Source organism: Mustelus asterias, chromosome 6 (assembly GCF_964213995.1).
Source record: "Mustelus asterias chromosome 6, sMusAst1.hap1.1, whole genome shotgun sequence".
In the NCBI taxonomy this organism is placed as follows: Eukaryota; Metazoa; Chordata; class Chondrichthyes; order Carcharhiniformes; family Triakidae; genus Mustelus; species Mustelus asterias.
Window position 1 is genome coordinate 53,696,536 of NC_135806.1, and position 15,954 is coordinate 53,712,489.

General features: G+C 43.1%; 1 protein-coding gene across 5 annotated transcripts in view; it reads right to left on the minus strand.

Moving 5' to 3' along the window:
* The window catches only part of dock8 (dedicator of cytokinesis 8), a 252,915-nt gene that overhangs the window by 160,124 nt on the left and 76,837 nt on the right, over nucleotides 1-15,954 (minus strand). For all 5 annotated transcript variants that reach the window (XM_078214327.1, XM_078214325.1, XM_078214326.1 and 2 more), the window contains 7 exons: nucleotides 12,993-13,168; nucleotides 10,042-10,113; nucleotides 8,721-8,847; nucleotides 6,704-6,916; nucleotides 6,295-6,380; nucleotides 4,685-4,751; nucleotides 459-608 (listed from right to left, as the gene is read on the minus strand). In XM_078214327.1, the coding sequence (XP_078070453.1) occupies nucleotides 459-608; nucleotides 4,685-4,751; nucleotides 6,295-6,380; nucleotides 6,704-6,916; nucleotides 8,721-8,847; nucleotides 10,042-10,113; nucleotides 12,993-13,168 (891 nt within the window). The remainder of the gene's footprint in view (nucleotides 1-458; nucleotides 609-4,684; nucleotides 4,752-6,294; nucleotides 6,381-6,703; nucleotides 6,917-8,720; nucleotides 8,848-10,041; nucleotides 10,114-12,992; nucleotides 13,169-15,954) is intronic.

A 15,954-nucleotide genomic window follows, 5' to 3' on the forward strand; every position in this document is an offset into this window, starting at 1 on the left:
TAGGCCATTCAGCTCATCGAGTCCACTTCGCCATTCGATCATGGCTGATATGCTCCTCATCCCCATTTTCCTGTCTGCTCCCTATAACCCTTCAACCCATTACCAATTAAAAATCTGTCCAACTCCTCCTTAAAATTTACTCACTGTCCCAGCATCCACCACACTTTGTGGTAGCGAATTCCACAGACCTGCTCCGGTGTCATAGCAATCTACTGAGTGCTATTAACAGTACAAATGAGAGGAGATGCACAATCTCAATGCTATTGCAATATATATGTATACTCATATTTGGGTGGATTTAACGTACATCTTCCTAGACTTTCCAGGAGCCCATAAAGAAAGTTCTGCCACACTCTGCTGAAGTGGTGAATAATTCCAGCAAGAGATCCTGGTCCCAATTGTCAGTGTGATCAAGTAACCTCCAAGCACAGGACACTCAAATGAATGAAACATTTTACCTTAATGACCAGGTAGATGTCTGGAGAAGGATAAGTAATGGGGAAGATGGCAGATCTACTCAGACTGGATGGCGCCATTTGACATGTGTGTGGACGAAGAAAGGCCTTTATTTGGTCACTGTTCAAATCACAGTAAAAATTTTCTGAAATCTGAAAGAAAAATGACATTCAGCTTTTTGTGTAGGAAACCAAATATACCCCACACTATTCCACGTAATGTAGACTATTAAATCATAGAAACCCTACAGTGCAGAAGGAGGCCATTCGGTCCATCAATTCTGCACCGACCACAATCCCATCCAGGCCCCATTCCCATAAACTCTCATATTTACCCTGCTAATCGCTCCGACACGAGGGTTATTGCAGCATGGCCAATCAACCTAACCCACACATCTTTGGAGTGTGGGAGGAAGTCAGAGCACCCGGAGGAAACCCACGCAGACACAGGGAGAATGTGCAAACTCCACACAGACAGTGAACCGAGGCCGGAATTGAACCCGGGTCCCTGGCGCGGTGAGGCAGCAGTGCCAACCCAACTTCTTTTTTATTCGGGGTTACGGAACCAAGATGAAGCAATTAAGGCAAGATTAGAATCTCTAAAGTGCAGAAGGCCATTTGGCCCATTCAGTCTGCACCAAAAGAGCACCTTACCCAGGCCCACACCCTCCACCCCCCAACCTCCCTATCCCTGTAACCCTACGTACTTATCTAACCTACACATCTTTGGATACTAAGGGGCAATTTAGCATGGCCAATCAGCCTAACCTGACCATCTTTGGACTGTGGGAGGAAACCTGAGCACCCAGAGGAAACCCATGCAGACACGGAGAGAAAGTGCAAATTCCACACAATCACCCAAGGCTGGAATCAAACCCAGGTCTCTGGCGCTGTGAGGCAGCAGTGCTAACCACTGTGCTGCCCATAGTATATAGCCATAGTGTAACGGAATGCAAAAAGGTTTGTGGGGCTGGATGGCTGTCTCTTATTCCAATGCTCCAGCAAAAATATCTCCCATTTTCTCAGACTTGATTAGAAAACTAAGGTGGCATTGGCTCTTACTTTCTCCTACCCCAATTTTGTTCTGCCTTCCAAAGTCTCTGAGGAATGGTTCCACAGTTATCAGCAGTCCTCTATTTCTTTAGCCAAATACCATTCCTAATATGGAGGCGTGAGCCTGACCAGTGAGTACTTGCACGGTATTCAACCAGAAATAAATGCCAGAGTTGAGCCAACTTTTCTCAGTTACTACAATTCTCACCTCTGATCCAGAAGGGCAAACCTTGCTCTGGTACTTGAGTATGTAATTTAAGCGGGCATTTCAATTCAATGCTTCTTTTTATTTGTTCACAGGATGTGGGTGCTGTAGCCATTTATTGTCCATCCCTAATTGCCCATGTGGTGAGTGCTACCTTCATGAACCGCTGCAGTTCATGTGATGAACGTACATCCATATAGAGCCAAATGGCTTGCTCGGCCTTAACAATGAACAGTTAAGCGTCAAACACACTGCTGTAGATCTGGAGTCACATGTAGGCTGGATAAGGTAAAAGGGAGCAGATTTCATTCCCAAAGGGCATTAGTTGTTTTTCGTAACAAAGTCACCAATACTGACACATCATAGCATTATCTAGCTATCAGTAATTGGGAGTTCAGCCTCAATCTGCTCTGAAAATGTATTTACTGTCTAGCTAAATGACTGGTTACAACACGTTCAGCCTGAAGGGAGTGCTATTTTTAATCATCTATAGATTTTCAAATAATTATATACAGTATGACACATTGCTGGCAGGTAAGACACAGCATCAATAAATAGTTTTGTTCTGTAGAGCTATTTCAGACGCATGGAAGCATAGGTGTTGGCTTAGGCCTTCCTGGTTTAATTCTAGGTAATCCGGACAAGAGGAAAATGGAAAAATAGCTCCCCACTAGAAGTGATTAAGGAATAAGTTAATTAAGAGAAGTAGATCTGTCACAGCGATAACTGAAAAGAAGAGGGCTCCACAGCAGTCTTTAATTGTTGGATATTTTTTGACTACCTCCAGGCTAGCTTATCTGAGGGGGTATCTACTTTGGGAAGTTGATCATGTTAAAGAGAAACACCTTTGGAGAAATGTTTAGGACAGAATCATCTGTTTTGACTGGATTATTTTCAAATTAAAGACAAACATGTTACTAATTCTTCATGCCCAGGCTATCCCTCTCCCTAGCAACTGTTTGAGCCTGAACCAGACTTCACAAGCTTTGTGTTATGTTGACCCCGAGATGAGATTTCAATTACACATCCATACCATAACCATGAGCATCTTTCACCTCAGTAATATTGCCTAACTCCACCCGTCCCTTAGTCCAATAGCAGCTGAAACCTTCATTCATGCCTTGAGACTTGACCATGCCAATGCTCTCCTAGCTGGTTTCCTATCTTCCACTGTCCATAAACTTAAGCGCATCCAAAACTCTGTGGACCGTATCCTAATCCAGTCACCACTGAGTTTGTTTAATCTCCTTCAGCCCTGCAACCCTGTGAAATGGCACTCCGCCAATGGTAACCTCGTGAGCATCCCTGATTTTAATTGTTCCACCGTTGGCAATTGTGCCATTAGATGTCAAGGCCCTGGGCTCCGAATTCCTTTCTGAACACTTACTGCCTCTCTATCTTTTCACCTTTAAGAAATTTCCTAAACCTCCCTCTTTGGCCCAGCTTTTGGTCATCTGCCCTAATATCTGCCTATATGTCTCAGTATCAGGCTTTGTTTGATAATGCTCCTATGAAGCACCTCCGGGTGTTTTAGAACATTAATGGTGTTACATAGGTTTTTAAATTCACTTGTGGGACGTATTGCTGACAAGACCAACATTTAGTGCCCATCTCAAGTTGTCCTCGAGAAGATGTTGGGGAGTTGCAGTCCGTGTGGAATATGTACATCCACCGTTCTATCAGGGGGAGCTACAGCAGCTTCTAGTACATCTGAGTGCAAACACTTTCTTTAGCAACCTTTTTTAAAATCAAAGTAAAGATGAAAATACCAAATATAGCCATTGCTTAATAGTAAATAGGTTTTGGTATTTGACATGGGTTTTCAAATATTTGCTGGTCCTGTGTTTTTCATTACTTCACATTCAATTCCCTACAAATAAAACTAGATTCATTTCCTTTCAAAGTTTCATTAAGTAGAATAATATATATATTGATCTCCTTTTCTGAGGAAGGACATTCTTGCTCTCAAGGGAGTGCAGTGAAGGTTTACCAGGCTGATTCCAGGGCTGATGTATGAGGAGAGATTGACTAGGTTAGGATCGTTTTTGCTGGAGTTCAGACGAATGTGGGGGGATCTCATAGAGGCTTATCATAGAGGCGGCATGGTAGCAAATGGCTAGCACTGCTGCTTCACAGCTCCAGGGTCCCGGGTTCGATTCCCGGCTCGGGTCACTGTCTGTGTGGAGTTTGCACATTCTCCTCGTGTCTGCGTGGGTTTCCTCCGGGTGCTCCGGTTTCCTCCCACAGTCCAAAGATGTGCGGGTTAGGTTGATTGGCCAGGTTAAAAAAAATTGCCCCTTAGAGTCCTGGGATGCGTACGTTAGAGGGATTAGTGGGTAAAATATGTGGGGGTAGGGCCTGGGTGGGATTGTGGTCGGTGCAGACTCGATGGGCCGAATGGCCTCCTTCTGCACTGTAGGGTTTCTATGATTCTATGAAAATTCTAACGGGATTAGACAGGGCAGATGCAGGAAGGATATTCCTGATGGTGGGTGTGTCCAGAACCAGGGGTCCCAGTCTGAGAATACAGGGTAGACCATTTAGGACGGAGATGAGGAGACATTTCTTCACCCAAAGAGTGGTGAGCCTGTGGAATTCATTACCACGGGAAGTAGTTGATGCCAAAACATTGAATGTATTCAAGAGGCAGCTAGATATAGCACTTGGGCCGAGTGGGATCAAAGGTTATGGGAAGAATGCAGGATTAGGCTACTGAGTTGGACGATCAGCCATGATCGTGATGAATGGCGGAGCAGGCCTGAAGGGCCGAACGGCCTCCTCCTGTTCCTATAAATTATACAGTTGTGTATCGGCAGTGGAGGGAGGTTGATGGAAAGACAGAAAAATTAACATGTTTTTATTTCAAATAGATCAGTTTAGGCAACAGATTACAGGCACAAAGTGATTTACACAGGCGAGTGTGTAAAAATATCCTTTGTAAATAGCAATACATATACATCTTAGAAATTACCTTTTTCTTCTCTTTTAAGTCGTACAAGGCTAAACTGGCAAACAGTGGCTCTACTTCAATCTCAAACCTGTCAGTGAACAGATAAGAAAATGCATGAGAAATCTGACAACAGCAATTTAGAACAAGGGTTTCAAAGAAGCTATGTTTAAGAAACATTCCTTCTACTTGTTAAGACAAAACCTGACTATCATAAAAACAGAACTCCACCATGGACTTTTGCAGCTGCTGCTTTTAAGTATACAGTTTAATTTTGAAGTTAAGACACACTTTGCAGTCACATCGCATTACAAATATTAAATTAAAAAACCTTTATATCTAACTGCAACAAGACTAATCATAGACCATCTGAAACTGCAAATTAGTCAGAAATACTACACGAATCATATAATCATATAAGATCATATAAGATCTTATACGAAATACTATGAATACCACAATGAACTTGAAAGGAAAGTATGATGATAAAAATTATGAAGGATGGTCTTACTCATTGACATAATAGCATCAAAAATACCAAAGCTGCGCCATTTAAACACCTTAATGTTCAAATCACAATACAATTCATTTGCAGTTAAAAAGAGGAAATGCTAGAAATGCTTAGTGGGTCAGGCAACTGAGAGAGATGATGTGACGATGCCAGCATTGGACTAGGGTAAACACAGTTAGAAGTCTCACAACACCAGGTTAAAGTCCAACGGGTTTATTTGGTAGCACAAGCTTTCGGAGCACTGCCCTTTCATCAGGCGAGTGGAGTTGTGTTCACAAACAGGGCATATGTAGACACAAACTCAATTTACAAGATAATTATCTTGTGCAGTGCTCCGAAAGCTTGTGCTACCAAATAAACCTGTTGGACTTTAACCTGGTATTGTGAGACAGCTTACTGTTATTGAGAGAGAAACAGAGTTAATGGGCGGGAGTTTACAACCTCGCTCGGCCGAGACCGGAAATTCCGTTGTCAGACCCTTGCCCACATCGATTTCATGCGGGCAAGGTGGTAGAGTTCTGGGCAATATTTCAGATCACTGGCCTTTCATCTGAGCTAGTTAAAGTTAGAGATGTTACAATTTTTAAGCAAGTACAGTGGCAGGAAAAGGGGGCAGGGGAAAGAACAAAGGAATGGTCTGTGATAGGGTGGAAGGTAGAAAAGATTAAATGACAAAAGGGATGGGATGATGGTGCAATGTGAAAGGAAATGGTAATGGGACAAAAGTAAAGAACCAAAAGATGGCTCCAGAGATACTATAAATGGGAAAACCAGAACGATCACCAACAACCTCTGACTGCCAAGATGTGAGCAGAGGTTATAATCAGAAATTGTTCAACTCAATGTTGAGTCTGGAAGGCTGTAAAGTACCTACTGACCAGCTGAAAATTTCTAGAATGTTCTGTTTTTATTTCAGAGCATTGTAGCATTTTACTTTTTTTCCATCAGTTATTGCCTTCTGTTACTAACACTAGCAGTTTGTCCTCAACATTACTTCAAAATGGTGTTGGTGTTTTCTTGAATTAGAACGTTGCTTTTGACTCCTGGTATAATAACACAATTATGTTTTGCAATCAATACATCAGGTTGATTTACGGACAGTGTGTTAAAATGTGAAAATTACTTTAGGATTTGGCACTTTACATGGATCCTGTGGCCCATGTGTTCTTTCGGACAGTCGGGAATTGGGCGGATTTCCACGGCATCCTCCTAGCAACAGAAAGGAAAATGTTAAAAACACATTAAAAACATTTGAGATAAATTGTTACTTGCTCTGAGATATTCATGGTTCGAATCCAAATAAAACATCGCATCAGTTAACAATTTTTGCACACTTATTCTATGATTGGAGAAACTGTAATTGTTAATGAAATAGGGCATATTTTCTTGAAAGAGAATTCTGAAATTTTCAGAAAACAACTTTTTTTGCTTTGCTCAAGAGAGGGTGTGCATGTTTTGTAAAATATTCAAATGAACAAAATCATTTACCATCCATTTTCTATGGTTTAAACAATGTGTAAAATATTCATAACCTCATCTGTTGCTGGATAGAGAGCAAATAGTTCGGTCTGTCTGTTGGCTCTCCGTGTTTCTTCATTTTGTTTGTCAAGCTCCTCTGGAGTGATGGGCTGAAGTATATTTTCCAAGCGGCTTTCTGGCTGTAGGCTTCGAAGGTCAAAGTCACACGACGTTAATGTTGCCCTCCCAGACTGTTCACATACAACCGGATGAGATCTTGTATCATCCTATAGGTAAAAGACCACTACTGAGTACAAGGCCAGATAAAAGGCATACAACATATAACTTGCATGCTTGCAAAAATCAGAGTAGTTTTGTTTTGGGCTGGCACCAGCACAAATCTATTAACTGCACAAGCTGCTCCCAGGCTGCAGTAAAGGCTGACAAACAGCCTAAAGTGTTCAGACTAAAGTGAGTAAGGAACATTACCTCTCCAAAGTTACTATTGTCCTGTAAATTGGGAAAAAGAAAAATCGCACTCAATAACTAGTGCTGAGTACAAGCATGCCTATTTCAGTGCTCTGTGACTTCCCACTGCCCTCCTGCCTTGAAGGCCTTGGCAAAATTAAATTGTCCTCGATCCTGAGAAACTGCCTAAGAAGATGAGGGAGGAAGGGAGGGAGGGAAGGCTTTGAGTAAGATGCTCTTTTGGAGAGTCGGTGCAGACTCGATGGGCTGAATGGCCGCCTTCTCATTTGTTAGCAGATAAAATTCTGTATATATCATTAAAACTGTTCACACATTCTTATACTGAAGTATTCTGAGGCATCGTGCATCAGTACAGAAGTTTATTGAATGGTAGTGGCAAAAATGTAAAGTACAGAACATTAGGGTAGGGCATCATTCTTACTGCACAGTTGTTTATTTACACATAAATATAGCAGCTCTTTCAACTCACAGCAACTTGAGCACCTTCCACGCAAATATTGCAATAATTATAGAACTTGACAGGAAGAACACATTAACTATTCAGAAATAATTACCATTCCATCTAAATAAATGAACAGTCACCATATCGATAGACGATAGCCACTAATGAACTGCACGTGAAAGAAGAGATTAGAAAAGGGAAAGCAAGCCATCGGAAGCATAAGAAAGGATAATTAGAGTGAAAATTGCTTCAAATGATGGATACATTGCTTAGCTGTCGGGTCAGAACAATATTAGTGTACAACTGGGAGAAGGTCAACTGACTGACTTCCTTCTCCTCATGTTTTTCCCCCTACATTTCTGTCCACCTTTCCTGATGACAAGTATTGAACTTTGGAATGGTTATCTAAGTGGTAAAGGCACCACCAGTTTCTTGCCCGAGTGACTACTTTTTGGGTGGAATTTTCTGACCAAGTGCTGGCTCAGGCAAGAAAAGCAGTGTGCAGCACATCGGCTGCACACAGCCTTTCTTGCCATATTTTCCACCACTTAAAAAAAAAAACACTGAAGGCACTGATGCCCTACCCTAATGTGCTGAACTTTACATTTCTGGCACAGAATTTGAAGGGGGTGAATGATACAGTGGAGACGACTACTAATGATGTTGAAATGTTTTTAAATGAGGTTCCCAATGTCCTGGCCATGAACCGCGTGAATTGGCTTAATTGCTCAAACATATAATTACCTTTACAAATCTTCATTGGCAACAAAATTCTAAAAGTTTATTTAGTTTAAGTTTATTTATTAGTCACAAGTAGGCTTACATTAACACTGCAATGAAGTTAATGTGAAAATCCCCGAGTCACCACACTCTGGCGCCTGTTCAGGTATACAGAGGGAGAATTTAGCATGGCCAATGCACCTAACCAGCATGTTTTTCGGACAGTGGGAGGAAGCCGGAGCACCCAGAGGAAACCCACTCAGACACGGGGAGAACGTGCAGAATCCACACAAGCCGAGAATCGAACCCAGTTCCCTGGCACTGTGAGGCAGCAGTGCTAACCACTGTGTCACCGTATCACCCCAAGATAAAAAGAATAAAAATATAAAGTAACGGAGGAAAGAAAAAGGACTGTCAGAGCAAAATAAATGAACAGATACCTGAAACTCTTGACTGACGGTATCACCACTGTCTTCTGATTCAAACAACTGCTTTGGAAGGGTCTTGTACAAATCTCTTCTCAATTCGAGTCTGTTTGAACTTAAAGGCCCAGTTTCTCCTTGGTTCCTGAACACCAGACATTAAAATGAACATTAAGCTATGACAGGAGTCAATAACATTTCAATGTTTCTACTAATAACCTTAAAGCACAAAAGAAACAATTGCATGAGACAATAGCAGCTGTTTAAAAAGAGGACAACGTGTGGGCCCTTTCAGTAAAATGCAGCTGTCATTTCAGTGGGAGCATGATTTTAAAAAAATGCAGATGAAACCAGGAACTAGATACTCCAGGTTCGGAACTTGGTTCCAGGATTCTGGAATCACATTGAACAAAGCCATCGGTAAAAGAGGGGACAAAGGCCAAGGACAAAAAATCCTTAAGGTTAGCAGCTAATCTTATTCAGCCCTCATTGGGAGTGGGCATTGCATTGACAGAAGCAACCCTATCAGCTAAATGGTAGAAATGGGCACATCAAGGAGTCCAGAGGAGAATCAGAGCTGGACCCTGAAGAAAATGTGGGGTAATCCCACTCCGTCCAACTTTATCACCTGGTAACTCTGTTGTCTATAGTGGCTTGGTGCTGCACAACACTGAGGGTCCACTATTACCAAGTTAATGAAGTGACCTCCCACTGACTTCCCATGAACTTTGATGGTATTGGCTGTGGGAGTCCCATGTGGGCACATCTTGGCACTTAGGGCAGGATGTACTTCCCCACTCCCGAGGGTGTTTGCAGAACACGGAGCAATGATAGGCTTAGTGCTCTTGTTGATATTTTTGTATGTTCTAACATTTTACATACATAGTACAAAAAGCAACATATTAAACATGCTAGGGGTGGGATATTCTGCACCCCCATAGCGTGTTTCACAGTGGTGGAGGCAGCCCACCATTAACCAGCAGCAGGATATTCTGGTCCCGCAGTTGTTAATGGGGTTTCCCAGTGTGTGGATCCCCTGCCATCGGGATACCTGCAGCGGATGTTCGCCGTTGGTGGGACCGGTGGGTACGGACATAAAATTCCAGCTTAGAATCTGAAATTAAAGCAGAATATGCTGGAAAATCTCAACAAGTTCGCAAATATGTAGTATTGGTCTGGTTCACAAAATAGCACAATTTCAAAGCTCAAAGTATATTCATACTTCCTATCAGACAAAAAAATTGTAACAATTTGAATTGAATGATGTTTAACTTGACAATCTTCCAATCGAAGTGTTATCCTTGATTTTACTTCGGTCAAGTTAGAATTGTTAACTTACCATTTGTTGACGATGAGCCAATCTTGAGTGTAGGTCTGGACACAGTCACGTACAAGGGGATCTAAACTAACCCTAGAAATTTGAAAAATATATATTTGAACAAACCATTCCCATTATATGTGAACTTAAGTGATGATAAGAAAATAACTGAAGAAACTGGGTACAAAAGGCACTTATTGAATTTGGTCACAAGAGAAAGGTTTCTTCTATGTGCTATGTTTGAAGTGTAAGCTTGACTCTGTCTTCTTTTCTCCAAGTCAAAATGTGGTGCCTCAAGCCCTTTTGCCAGCTTTGGGGATTCAACCTTGGCTCACACTGTAGTGTAACAGTGAGGAAGCACAGCATCGTCAGAGCTTAGAGAGTTTTGACGGACACACTTCAGAAACTGGACAAAACAATCAAGGAAACTTGCCTGGATCAATATTTTAGCACAAACCCAGTGTAATTTAGACGCTTGTGAAATTTTTCAGAAAAATGTGTCACTGCTGCACCATAGTTCTGCTGAATCATTCCAAGAAACTCTAGGCCGCTTACCCTTTTTCTATCTGAGCCAGTGGGAGAGCTAAATAGCATTTTGGGTGAGGAGTTCTATTTCTGGGCTGTGCAATCAATAGAAAACAAGGTGCACTTGCCTCACCGCAACTACTTTGCACCTTTGGCAGGAAGTTCATTATTTTAGTGTTTTCATTGATGGTGGTATAGATTCATAGAATGGTTATAGAACGAAAGGGTGGTGGATACATGACCTGAGTCAATTCCTGTCACTTCTCCCATCAGTTTTTCCTAAGTTTCTTGACTTGGACTTCTGCTTGGTCTCAGTAATTTTGCAGGATGTTTCTGCTGCATTTCTCAAAGTAATAACAGCAGCAGAGTGAGAGATGGTGGCGTGGTGGTAATTTCACTGGACTAGTGATTTAGAGGTCCACTCTGAAGCTCTGGGAATAGGGATTCAAAGGCCACCACCACAGGTGGTGGAAACTAAATTCAATTAATTAATACATTCAATTCATTAATAAAATTTGGAAAGCTAGACCCAATACTGGCATCACAAAATTATATCTTGGTCAGAATTCTCCGCGGTTGAGATTCTTTGGTTTCGCTGCAGTGAGTGGAATTTCTCTCTGGCCGGGGTAGCATGGAGTACGAGATTTGGGAATTCCAGCCCTTATTTGGCTTGCATGTGACTCCAGATCCACAGTCCAGATCTACAGTAACGTGGCTGACTCTTGACTGCCCTCTGAAATAAATCCAGTGTCAATTGAGCGGCACGGTAGCACAGTGGTTAGCACTGCTGCTTCACAGCTCCAGGAACCTGGGTTCGATTCCCGGCTTGGGTCACTGTCTGTGTGGAGTTTGCACATTCCCCTCATGTCTGCATGGGTTTCCTCCGGGTGCTCCGGTTTCCTCCCAAAGATGTGCAGGTTAGGTTGATTGGCCATGCTAAAATTGCCCCTTAGTGTCCTGAGATGTGGAGGTTAGTGTTGTTAGTGAGTAAAATATGTAGGGATACGGGGGTAGGGCCTGGGTGGGATTGTGGTTGGTGCAGACTCGATGGGCCAAATGGCCTCTTTCTGTACTGTAGGGTTTCTATGATTCCATTTCTATGAATTAGAAATTTCTCAGAAAAAGTAGCACTATGTCACTCTTACATTATAGTTATGATAAATCATTCCAAGAAATTCTCAGCCACTTAAGTTTTTACCAACTGAACCATTGGGAGAGTGGAATATCATTTTGGGTTAGTTGTTTTTTTGGGCACTCAGTTCAAGGGCAAGTAGGGATGGGCAACAAATGCCAGTGACGCCCACATTCAATGAAAGAAAAAAAGTAAAGAAACCCAAGGCCAAGTTAGTTTTAACATCTGAATAAATATTTGGGAATTAACTCAGATGCCTGCCTTTGGTAAATTAACATGTAGCTGCAGAGCCATTCTAGCTTCATGTTCTTCCTTTAACATGACACATTATTCCATGGCAATGTAATGTTTTGGTGCTGCCATCCTAAGGGCAGCACTGGCAATGGCTAAGAAGCAGTTTCATTGACTTCAGTTATGCATGTCACACAGGGGAACCCAAATGTAAAGAAAAATGCTCCAAACCTATCTCAAATTTTCCATTTCAAGCCTTTGAAGACTTAAAAATTAACACGCTTGTGCATTTGTATATATTATTTATATCTTTATTATGACTATGCTGATAATTGCCACAATATAAAAATCAAGATATCTCAGTCACAGAAAGAGCCATTTAACCCTTTGCTGGTTCTATGAAAGAATTACTTAATTAGCCCCATTCCCTTATTCTGCCTCCAAAGCCCCACTTTTTTTTGGTATATTCAACTTTCCTTTTGAAAGTTACTGTTGGATCTGCTTCCACTACCCTTTCAGGCAGCATATTCAAATCATTGCAACTTGCTGCATCAAAAAAAATTCTCCTCACCCCCTTTAAATCTGTGTTCTCCAGTTATTTACTCCAATCTAAACGTTTCACAATTTCAAACACCACTGCTGAATCTGTCCTTATTCTTCTTGGCTCGAGGAAGAAAAATCCCAGCTTTTCAAGTCTTTCAATGTATCTGAAGTTCCTCTTTCCTGATACCATTCTAATAAACCTTCTGTGTGCCCTTTCCAAGGTTTAGACGTCTTAAAACCATAGAATAGCCTTTATGCCCGTGATATACTGCCATTTTGATATTGTATGTTTTCCAATGCATAAACACAGGCCGGAAGTTTTTCCTAGCGGCGGAGACAGCTCATCACTGACCTCCGGCAGATTTAGCTGGTCCCACTGAAGTCAATGGCAATTTGCACAGTTTGCCCGTGCCGCCATCATCCGGGAACCCACGGCAGGGATCAACTTTGGCGGGATCAGAAGATCCTGCCGGCAGCAAGGGCCAGAAAATCCGGCCCTTGTTTACTACAGTTAGAACAACAAGGTATATGGATGGATTACCCTTCTTCAGGAACTGAAGGCTGCACGGTCCTGCATTCTCTGGGAACAAACGTAATCTCTAGGTCGTCATCGGGAAAGTCACCCAGGTCTTGCTGAAGGTCAGGATCTGCGATGGTGAACTGCGACATCAGGAACTCTTCAAAGTCCACTGGCACCACAGGGTCATAAAATGAAGGCTGAATGGAAGCAGAGTAAAGCTAAGGGTTAACATATGAGAATACAAATAAATACTATTCAGAATCAAATACTTTACTTGAATATAATGCTATTTGATTTATTAGTGACCTGGTGGAATCTTCTGCCTTTCCTGTGGCTGGCGTGTTTGGCAGTATTTAATTACAGTAAGAAGTCTCACAACACCAGGTTAAAGTCCAACAGGTTTATTTGGTAGCAAAAGCCACGAGCTTTCGGAACAGGCTGTCCCTTCGTCAGGTGGGTGGGAGTTCTGATTACAAACCATTTAATGAGCCAGGAGGATAGGGGAGAGACCTTGCCACCTTCTCCCCTCCGTCCTGAGTGAGTCTGCAGCAGCAAGGCAGCTGGACAAGCTTTCCACTCTGCCACCAACTGAGGCCCTTAACTGGCCAATTAATGCCCAGTTAAGAGCCACATCCTGCCGCCATGGGATTAACCTAGTGATGGATCAAAGAACAAAGAAAATTACAGCACAGGAACAGGCCCTTTGGCCCTCCAAACCTGCACCAACCATGCTACCCCGTCCCAACTAAAACCCCTTACCCTTCCGGGGACCATATCCCTCTATTCCCATCCTATTCATGTATTTGTCAAGATGTCCCTTAAAGGTCATGGATGGATCGCCATGAGGGGAGCACAACAAAGAAACTTGTGCAACGTTGCTTACAGTCTCCTCGGGGAGGGGGCCCCTTGTTTAAGGGCACAGAGATGGATTGACAGACCTCGCATTGGCAAGGAGGTTTCCCGCTGAAAGTGAAACACCTCCCTTGCTGCCAACCTGCTTCTTCGTTACCTGCCACTCTGCCATCCATCTCCCTGGCACTGCTGCCGTTTAATGTAGCTGCTGCTCTCCGATTGGCTAGTAGCTCTCAATGGGCGGGACCTCTGCCCCTGGAGTCCTTGATCTTGGGGAAAGGCCCACTATTGGCCTTGAGGGGAACAAGATGCAGAGGGCCTTCCCAGAAAGAGGTGAGGTGCGGCTCTCGCCAGCTCTCTAGCTGGCAGCCAAGACCCCTGTCGCGTCATGAGATTTGGAGCACTGTGTTATATTGATGGGCTCTTTGCTTCTGTCTGGTTATCCACCCTTCATAGGTTTGAGCATATCCAAAACTCTGCTGTCTAAATCATTTCTCCCAACACTCCTACATCACCCTGTCCTTGCTGACATTTATTGGCTCTGATTCTCCAGTACCTCCAATTTAAAACTGAAATGTTTATAACTCTTCAATACGTCATCTCATAGAATCATAGAAACCCTACAGTGCAGAAGGAGGCCATTCAGCCCATCGAGTCTGCACCGACCACAATCCCACCCAGGCCCTACCCCCACATATTTTACCCGCTAATCCCTCTAACCTACACATCCCAGGACTCTAAGGGGCATTTTTTTTAACCTGGCCAATCAACCTAAAACGCACATCTTTGGACTGTGGGAGGAAACCGGAGCTCCCGGAGGAAACCCACGCAGACACAAGGAGAATGTGCAAACTCCACACAGACAGTGACCCGAGCCGGGAATCGAACCGGGGATCCTGGAGCTGTGAAGCAGCAATGCTAACCACTGTGCTACCGTGCCGCCCGACTGTGCTACCGTCTCTCCCTACATCTTACTTTTAATGCCAACCATTGTACAAAATGGGGGGTTGTTAGCAAATTCAAACACTTAAAAACCTGCTATGGGAATTGGTACTAACATTCCTTCCTAATGCCTTTAAAATTCAAATTGCCAAAGATATTCAGTTTTGATAGCTGAATTTCACTGTTTTGGTTCACAGGTTTAAAAAGGGTACCGGGGGAGATAACAGGTTAATGCAAGTCAGGACTTTCAGAATATATTCTGGGTATATGAAATCAGTCCAAAGATCAGATAGCCAGTGTGCAAACCAAATACTCTGACTGATAGCAAACAAGATATGGAGATGCTGGCATTGGACTGGGGTAAACACAGTAAGAAGTCTCACAACACCAGGTTGAAGTCTAACAGGTTTATTTGGTAGCAAAAGCCATTAGCTTTCGGAGCGCTGCCCCTTCATCAGGTGAGTGGGAGTTCTGTTCACAAACAGAACATATAAAGACACAAACTCAATTTACAAAATAAAGGTTGGAATGCGAGTCTTTACAGGTAATCAAGTCTTAAAGGTACCGACAATGTGAGTGGAGAGAGGGTTAAGTACAGGTTAAAGAGATGTGTATTGTCTCCAGCCAGGACAGTTAGTGAGATTTTGCAAGCCCAGGCAAATCGTGGGGGTTACAGATAGTGTGACATGAACCCAAGATCCCGGTTGAGGCTGTCCTCATGTGTGTGGAACTTGGCCATCAGTCTCTGCTCAGCGACTCTGCGTTGTTGTGAAGGCCGCCTTGGAGAACGCTTACCCGAAGATCAGAGGCCGAATGCCCGTGACTGCTGAAGTTATCTGCAACAGGAAGAGAACAGTCTTGCCTGGTGATTGTCGAGCGGTGTTCATTCATCCGTCATTGTAGCATCTGCATGGTCTCCCCAATGTACCATGCCTCGGGACATCCTTTCCTGCAGCGTATCAGGTAGACAACATTGGCCGAGTTGCAAGTGTATGTACTGTGTACCTGGTGGATGGTGTTCTCACGTGAGATGATGGCATCCATGTCGAAGATCCGGCACGTCTTGCTGTGGCAGGGTTCTGTTGTGTCATGGTCACTGTTCTCCTGAAGGCTGGGTAGTTTGCTGCGGACAATGGTCTGTTTGAGGTTGTGCGGTTGATGGAAGGCAAGAAGTGGGGGTGTGGGGATG